At 38.7% G+C, this 8,237-nt stretch overlaps 2 protein-coding genes across 3 annotated transcripts; one reads left to right on the top strand and one right to left on the bottom strand.

Annotated features, from left to right (window-relative positions):
• Positions 1-79: 79 nt before the first annotated feature.
• LOC125264573 (glyoxal reductase-like) lies at positions 80-2,548 on the top strand. Its single transcript, XM_048183989.1, has 2 exons — positions 80-318; positions 426-2,548. Exon 2 carries the CDS (start codon positions 455-457, stop codon positions 1,319-1,321), a length of 867 nt encoding a protein of 288 aa, XP_048039946.1. The 5' UTR covers positions 80-318; positions 426-454; the 3' UTR covers positions 1,322-2,548.
• LOC125264575 (bcl2-associated agonist of cell death-like) lies at positions 2,425-6,009 on the bottom strand. Of its 2 annotated transcripts, none has more exons than XM_048183996.1 (4): positions 5,854-6,009; positions 4,146-4,287; positions 3,677-3,864; positions 2,425-3,292 (listed from the first exon to the last, which is right to left on the bottom strand). In XM_048183996.1, the coding sequence occupies exons 2-4, from the start codon at positions 4,276-4,278 to the stop codon at positions 3,179-3,181; spliced, it is 435 nt and encodes a 144-aa protein (XP_048039953.1). In that variant the 5' UTR covers positions 4,279-4,287; positions 5,854-6,009; the 3' UTR covers positions 2,425-3,178. The 2 variants fall into 2 exon arrangements, with proteins under 2 accessions (XP_048039953.1, XP_048039954.1); XM_048183997.1 differs by lacking the exon at positions 5,854-6,009 and adding an exon at positions 5,597-5,826.
• Between the last annotated feature and the right edge of the window lie 2,228 nt (positions 6,010-8,237).

Genomic DNA, 8,237 nt, shown 5'->3' on the forward strand with positions numbered 1-8,237 from the left:
GACAACAAACTCTGATTGGTCAAACGCGTCATTCAGTGAGGCGCGAATCAGCTGCTATCTCTATGGTGACGAGAGTTGCTCAGAAACATGTTCCGCCCCTTTATTGTCACATGGTCAGTTAGGTTGAGCGGGTTGTATGGTTGTAAAACAGCAGCTGAAGAAGATAACACTGTACCAGAAAGTTTATCTCCAAAATGTTATAGGTACTACGTAACTTAGATAAATTAGCAGTGTTATTTACAAGGAACAGATCATTGGACTTTGACCGTGTTTAAGTCACTGGCGACTGTGTCTTTTCATTTTCAAAAAACTTGCTGGGTGAGTTTATGTCTCTGTATTATTATCATGTTGTCTGCACAGTGCATTTTTAATCTCTAGATTTAATCTAATGGCTGTTTCATTACTTCATCTTTATTTACTCATAGTCTCCAAAGCAAAACTTCCACCTTTCATAATGACTGACTCTCAGCCATCTGTGCTTCTCAACACTGGGACTCGGATGCCTCTATTGGGACTGGGCACTTTCCGTTTGCAGGGTCAAGAGGACACTTACAATGCTGTGGATGCAGCTTTGAGAGCTGGTTACCGTGCCTTTGACACTGCTGCAGTGTACCGCAATGAGGCACATGTAGGTCACGCCCTCCGTAGCCTGCTGCCCAAGCATGGCCTCTCACGAGAAGATGTTTTCGTTACAAGTAAACTGGGTCCCAAAGACCAGGGCTCCAAAGCCAGGGATGGTTGCCTGAGGAGCCTGGAGCAGTTGGGATTGGGCTACATTGACCTATATCTTATTCATTGGCCAGGCACACAGGGGCTGCAAGTGGGGGATAAACGAAACCCTGAAAACCGTGCTGAAAGCTGGGCGGTTTTGGAGGAGTTCTACTTAAAAGGAACATTTCGGGCCATTGGGGTGTCTAATTACACAGTAGCACACATGCAGGAGCTGCTGAAGAGCTGTAAAGTGCCCCCAGCAGTTCTTCAGGTAGAGTTCCACCCAAAGCTGGTCCAAAAGGACCTGAGGGCACTTTGTAAGGAAAGAGGGGTGTGTTTTCAGGCATACTCATCTCTTGGAACAGGGCTTCTGCTATCAGACCACGTGGTTCTGGATTTAGCTAAAGAGTACGGAAGGACACCAGCCCAAGTGTTGCTGAAGTGGGCTGTACAACAGAACGTTCCAGTACTGCCAAAATCATGTCAGCCAGACCGTGTGGAGGAGAATGGGCGTCTGTTTGACTTTGAGATTAGCGAGAAGGATATGGAAAGACTCTTTGCTCTTGATAGTGGGGAGAAGTTCTGCTGGGATCCAACACAAGTGTCTTAAATTCACCCAAAAATGAAAATTCTGTCATTAATTACTCTCCCTCGTGTCATTCCAAACCTGTAAGACCTTCGTTCATCTTCAGAACACAAATTAAGATATTTTTGATGAAATCCGAGAGCTTTCTGACCTCCCTATATACAACATCATAACTAATTTCAAGGCCCAGAAATGTAGTAAAGACATTGTAAAAGTACTCTACGTGACTACAGTGGTTCAACCGTAATATCATGAAGCTATGAGAATACTTTTTGTGTGCAAAAACAAAAGAAAAATAACTTTATTCAACAATTTCTTCTTTCCTGTCAGTCGTCTATGCTTTTCATGTTGTAAACAGTACAGCGCTTCCGGGGTCCACGGTAGAACGCTGACTCATTATTGGGGGACGCTGTACATGTGAGCAGCATGACGCATGCGTGTGCTGCTGACGCAGGAGCCAGCCAATAATCAGTCTGCATTCTAATGTAGAACCCGGAAGCGCTGCACTGTTTACGCGAACAGCGTAGGAGACTGACAGGGAAGAGAAGATTTCATCAAAAATATCTTAATTTGTACTTTGAAGATGGATGGAGGTCTTATGGGTGTGGAACAACATGAGGGTGAGTATTTAATGACAGAAATATCATTTTTGGGTGAACCCTTTAATGAACGAAATTTCATTTTTGGGTAAACTAACCCTTTAACAAAGACAACTCATTGACAAAAACCTCAATGGAGTTTCAATGACTAAATAAAATTCCAAGGTTGTTCAGATGTACAATTTTACATCCCACAGTGTAACCTACAGGTCTCTTTATTCCATGTTTAATTTGCTACTGCATCTTTTGTTTGACAACTCAAATTATAATTGTGAAAGATGTTCTAATGCAAACAATATATTAAACCAGACTTGGAAACAATTAAGGCAAGTTGCAAGAGACTATTTAGTTTACAAACTCTGTAGTGCTGTGAGGAATGTTTTTTTAAGCTGTATGTCCAGATTCAACAATTTCTGGTGCACCTCAGAACAAATGAGTAAAGCATGACTAATGCACAAGTAAACAAAGACATTTTGATACACGGTGCCAAATACTATTAACATGAAGAACAGTACTTACATTTTACACTTTAGTGCAAAGTAAGAGCAACCTGTGCTGAAAGTGGTTTATTTGGGTTTTTTATCAGGCTATACATGTTACAAACATCAAAAAAACATTGAAATAAAATGTTTTCAACTATTTAAAAAAGTTACAAGGCATTGACAATTTGTCTTTTTCAAGTAATACCAGTAATGGTGTCCTCTGTTCTTGCTCTCATGGGTATTTTGACCCATTCTTGTTTTTTGGACTCTTGCTCTTAATGATATTGTTGGTTGTAGATTCCAAGAGATTTTTATGACTCAGAGATAGCAATAAAGCAGAAGGCCTCTTAAGTGACTAAAGTGCCTTTACAGTAAAAACAGATTTTGTACAGCTGTCTAAAAATATTGTTAATAATTCCTTCATTTGATGTGCTTTTGTTAAAAGGTATTTCATCTGAACCTAAAAAGCGATATGGCAGAGCGACAGAAAATGTTTAGAACAAGCTGATATCCAGCTCACATTCACGTTCATGAAATTTACTGCATAATATTCCCAGAGCTTAAGAAAAGTCAAAGGAGAACGTGATTCTCCATTTTTGTCATCTTTGTGGAATAGCACATGCCAGTGAGATACAGTTCATGCTTTTCAACAGTCAAGGGTTCCAGTGCAGTTCATGAAAAGGGTCCAGTCAGTGGAATTGTTCCTTCTCTTCAAAGCAGTGCATCCTTTTCTTCTGCCACCAATTGTTATGTACAGTAGTCCTGTTTTCTATCCTCTTCCATCATTCATTCACTGTCAATCACTCTGCAGGGCGCGACTCAGCATCAGACTCTTTGTGACTCCAAAGGAAGGCCAACCAGCTGGGTGATTGCTGCATCTGACGTGCTGTTCCTGCACTCTTCACCCTCTTCATCTGTACGAGATTTAAGAAAAACATTAATCATTTGTCTTATGGTTAATTATAGGTTAAACATACTTTTAGTTTACCTTGCATTTTCTCACTATTCTGAATGCCACAGAGGCAAACACAAACAAACAAGTTGGCCATTGGATTTATAATTTTATGAAAAATAACTGTCAAGTTTACACGGCCCCAACAGACACCCACAAATGCTGTTTGAACATGTTCAGTCGGGTGAAAACAAACTCCAATGGGTAACACACTGATCCATCAAAACCCAACAAACAGGTTTGTTGGTGTTTGTGTGTGCAGTGTGAATTGGCCTTTAATGGAACTAGGGTATATTTCTCAGATACCCTCCTCTGCTCCTATTATGCCAAATAATTGTTTTCTTACCCCTTTATCAAGGAGGATGTCAAACTCATCGCTCATTCTCCTTAGCTGTCGGCCATATTTCTTAGCAGCCCACAGAGCAGGAGGAGCAGAGCGAGATCTAGGCCTGAAATCGCCTTCCTCTGCTGCCCCGGTCTCCAGCAGAGCCTCTTCGTTCATCGAGAGATTTCTCTGTCTGCCCAGTTGCTCGCCTACAATGACATGTTATATTGCCTGATCAGATCAGACCTATCATTGGAATTCAAGTATTTCTACATGTAAAACAAATTTGGTTCATTGTCATCTTTAAAAGTTAAAACCAATGCCAACACAAAGATTATTCCGAGAAAAAGTAGTTTGAGATTCACACAGATTAAAGTTCAATGCGTCACATTCTTTGCATTCGTCTTGTGAATGTGCAGTGATGTGTATCCAGGATACAGCAGAAATGACGTGTTCTTAACTATCCCACAGGCCCTTGTGACTGACTCACCTTTCAGGCTATCAGGTACAGTGAGGAGCTGCTTTCTCTGCGGCAATCCACTGTTATGTTCTGTCTGGTCGGAGTCCTCACGGTCTTCTGATGTCTCTGACTCATTGTCAGAGATACTGAACATTTGTGCCATGATTAAACTCTAAGTTAAAGAAAAAATTGGATTTTTTTCATAAAGTTCATTTATGCACATGTCTAAGTTGAACATGTTTTAGTAAATGGCGTCACTGGCTACTGTACTAACTTTGTCTCGAAGCCATGACTGTATATGTGCTATTCCACATTATGAATTAGCTTATGCTCAAACAGATCAAATAAGAGCAGATGAAGAATCAGACTTAAAGGGTTAGTTCTCCCAAAAATGAAAATTATGTCATTAATTACTCACCCTCATGTCGTTCCACACACATAAGACCTTTGTTCATCTTCCGAACACAAATTAAGATATTTTTGATAAAATCCGATGGCTCAGTGAGGCCTGTATCGCCAGCAATAACACTCCCTTTTTCAATGTCCATAAAGCCACTAAACATATTTAAAACAGTTCACATGACTCGGTGGCTCAACCTTAATATTATAAAGCGACTAGAATACTTTTTGTGTGCCAAAAATAACAAAATAGTGACTTTATTCAACAATATCTAGTGATGGGTGATTTCAAAACACTGCTTCATGAAGCTTTGAAGCTTTACAAATCATTTGTTTCGATTGGTTCAGAGCGCGTATCAAACTGCCAAAGTCACGTGAACTATTGAAGTTTCAACACACTTATGATGTAACAAAGCCTCATTTACTGAAATCATGGCGCTCTGAATCACTGATTCGAAACAAATGATTCGTAAAGCTTCATGAAGCAGTGTTTTGAAATCACCCATCACTAGATATTGTTGAACAAAGTCGCTATTTTGTTACTTTTGGTGCACAAAAAGTATTCTTGTCGCTTCATAATATTAAAGTTGAACCACTGTAGTCACATGAACTGTTTTAAATATGTTTTCAGTAGCTTCTGGACATTGAAAAAGGAAGTGTTATTGCTGGCGATGCAGGCCTCACTGAGACATCGGATTTTATCAAAAATATGTTAATTTCTGTTCCGACAATGAACGAAGGTCTTGCGGGTGTAGAACGACATGAGGGTGAGTAATTAATGACATAATTTTATTTTTTGGCTGAACTAACCCTTTAAGCTCCTGCAAGATGAGGCAAACAGTGCAATACTCCATGATTAATACAAGCAACAGTGTTGCGCAGCATCTGACTCTTGAAACACCAACAAGAACTGTGTTTTGGTCTGAACTCAGACAGGCTTTCCCGCCGCGATCGTTTATAGTGTAAACTGACACAGACACATTTCTCAGAGCTGACTTCAGAGAACTAACCTACTTTATCTTACATCTGACCGACAATAGACATAACAATACACCGCAGTATTCCCAATACCAATTTCTTACCGTATTGTCGAGTTTCTTACCATGATGGCAACCATAATTGTTACATTTTTAGCTGAGATTATAATTTCACGCGTTCAATTATAAAAACGGGGATCAACAGGAAACTTCTGTTTACAACTTTGAGGCTCAGTGCCACCCAAACCCTTAAAATGAGATTAAACCGTCCAAGTTATTAACTTTTTAAAGTGTCCGTCCTGCTTTGTGAATAGCTTCTTGTATTATTTAATTATTAATATTACAACTATAGAGCTTCTTACCGATTTCTAGCGTCTGTCGGCGTCTAAAGTACAATCTTCCGGGTGATCTGGGTCTCTGGTGTTTGGACTGGCTCTGTTTGGGCTTCTACGTCTCTCCCGACAGTCACCCGTCCTTCCCGTAGTACCGTGCAGTGCAGAATAGAGGCGCAACAGGATTTCACAAAAATAGTGCGTGGCAATGAACACTAAACAATTTACTCAAAAATAAATAAATAAAAAATCATGGAAGAAATGCATAAAAATAAACAAATACATAAAAGTAAACACAGGTATTGATGTTGCTTTTAATAAAAAAGTTAAGGTATAGATAAATAAATAGGAATTATGTTTAAAATCATGTGCCCTACATGAGATGAAGACTCTAGTCATCATTAGTCTAAAAAAAAAAAAAAAATAAATAAATAAAAAAGTACATGGCTATTTATTTAACAAATAAACATGGACATGAAATACTGATGAGTTGAAATTGTTTTATAATTTATGTTTATTTTGTTTCCCAGATGAGTAGGCTAGTCATTGGGTGTTGCTATGGACAATGATCATTATTCATAAATGAATGACCGAAAATATTTGATTTACATAATAATGATAAAAACATCTGCTTTTACGATAATGGCTATGACAATAATGCAATAAGTACATTTTTTAATCTTTACATTTTGTATGCCCTCGAATTATTACTATGTCATGTTTAATAATTTTCATCAAATTTCACCCAAAAATGAAATTTCTGTCATTAAGTAGGCTACTCATTCTCATGTCGTCCCAAGCCAGTAAGACCTTCATTCATCTTCGGAACACAAATTAAGATATTTTTGATGAAATCCGAGGGTTTAGGCAGCAACGTCATTGCACCTTTGGGGAAAGGTAGTTAAGACATTGTTAAAATAGTCAACGTGACTACAGTGGTTCAACCATAATGTTATGAAGCAACGAGAATTTTATTTGTGCGCAAAAATAAAACAAAAATTAGGACTTTATGTAACAATTTGAACTGTTGTCATATGCAGTTGACTTAGAGTGAACACAGTTGGACACTTCCTTGTTTATGTCCGAATGCTGACTCATTATTGGCTGGCTCCTGCGTCAGCATTACACGCATGTGACGTGCTGCTCACGTGTACAGCTTCGGCCAATACTGAGTCTGCGTTCTGACGTAAACATGGAAGCCTTCACTACTAAGGCAACTGTGTTAGGAGAATGATAGAGAAGAGATGACATTGTTGAATAAAGTTGTTATTTTTGTACAGAAAAAGTGTTCTCGTCGCTTCATAACATTAAAGCTGAACCACTGTCATGTTGACTATTTTAATAAAGTCTTTACTACTTTTCTGGACCTTGAATGATGGTAATTACATTGCTTTGATTGATTGATTGATTTCATCAAAAATATGTTAATTTGTGTTCTGAAGATCTACGAAGGTCTTACTGGTTTGGAATGACATGAGGGTGAGTTAAAGGTGCAGTATATAAGAATTCTGTCCACTAGAAGTCGCTAGAGGCCTATTCAAAACAAAGGCGTAGCTTGATGACACCAAGTTTGAGCGCGGAATCTTGGGACATGTGGTCTTCACCTCAACAGACGGTGCAAAAGAATAGGGATTGGACTCGGGAAGAAATCATGTTCATGGATGCGATTACTAACGTTACTGTAGTATGAAGCAGAGCAGGAGCGAGTGTTGCGGGAGCTGAACGAGGCCGCTGGAGCAATTGCACAACACACGCCTCACGAGCAGCAGAACTTTTATTATGACACAGTCGCCGGCGCCGCTTCCGCTTTTCCGGTCATGAGTATGAGGTAACACAGTTCTGTTTATCATATTAGATACATCTGAGTGTGTTGAAAATTATGTTATAACGTTACTCTGTGCGTTCTCTCTGCGGCTGCTGTGAGACACTGTTACACACTGCAGTAAAATAGATCGATTTTAAAATATAATTAAATGCTGGATGGCTTGTGTTGATAAATGTCATGCAATTAATTTTAAAATGTATTGTATGATGGAGAAAATTCTGTATTACTGTAACTAAAAATAAAGCAGCATCTGATTATGCTATGTTAGCTCACAAAATACACTCTGAGGCATGGTAAAACATGGTACTTGCAAAAAAAAAAAAAAAATCAAGAAAATTAGATTTAAACAATAAGACTAAACTTGTTGAGCTATTTAGCAACAATTAGTTTTCTGTCTATAAATATATCAAAACATTTCCCTTGTCTATTAAAACATGTAATATATTGAAGCGTTTTTGGTGTTTCCATGGTTTCTACAAAATAAAACTGTAAACCGAGGGTAACGCGGGTATGACGCAATTGACAGGCGACTCCTCACACGTCCTGGAGCCTTGGTTAAAATTGTAATTTTCTTACGATTTATAAATAG

The sequence above is a fragment of the Megalobrama amblycephala genome, linkage group LG3 (assembly GCF_018812025.1).
Source record: "Megalobrama amblycephala isolate DHTTF-2021 linkage group LG3, ASM1881202v1, whole genome shotgun sequence".
Taxonomy (NCBI): domain Eukaryota; kingdom Metazoa; phylum Chordata; class Actinopteri; order Cypriniformes; family Xenocyprididae; genus Megalobrama; species Megalobrama amblycephala.

Bases quoted from the DNA above. Each gene is read 5' to 3' on its own strand.
- LOC125264575 (XM_048183996.1), bottom strand. From the start codon at position 4,278: ATGGCACAAATGTTCAGTATCTCTGACAATGAGTCAGAGACATCAGAA. The intron at 3,865-4,145 runs GTGAGTCAGTCA...ATGTCATTGTAG, and splicing joins TGTACCTGATAGCCTGAAAG to GCGAGCAACTGGGCAGACAG. The intron at 3,293-3,676 runs GTAAGAAAACAA...AATCTCGTACAG, and splicing joins ACATCCTCCTTGATAAAGGG to ATGAAGAGGGTGAAGAGTGC.
- LOC125264573 (XM_048183989.1), top strand. From the start codon at position 455: ATGACTGACTCTCAGCCATCTGTGCTTCTCAACACTGGGACTCGGATG.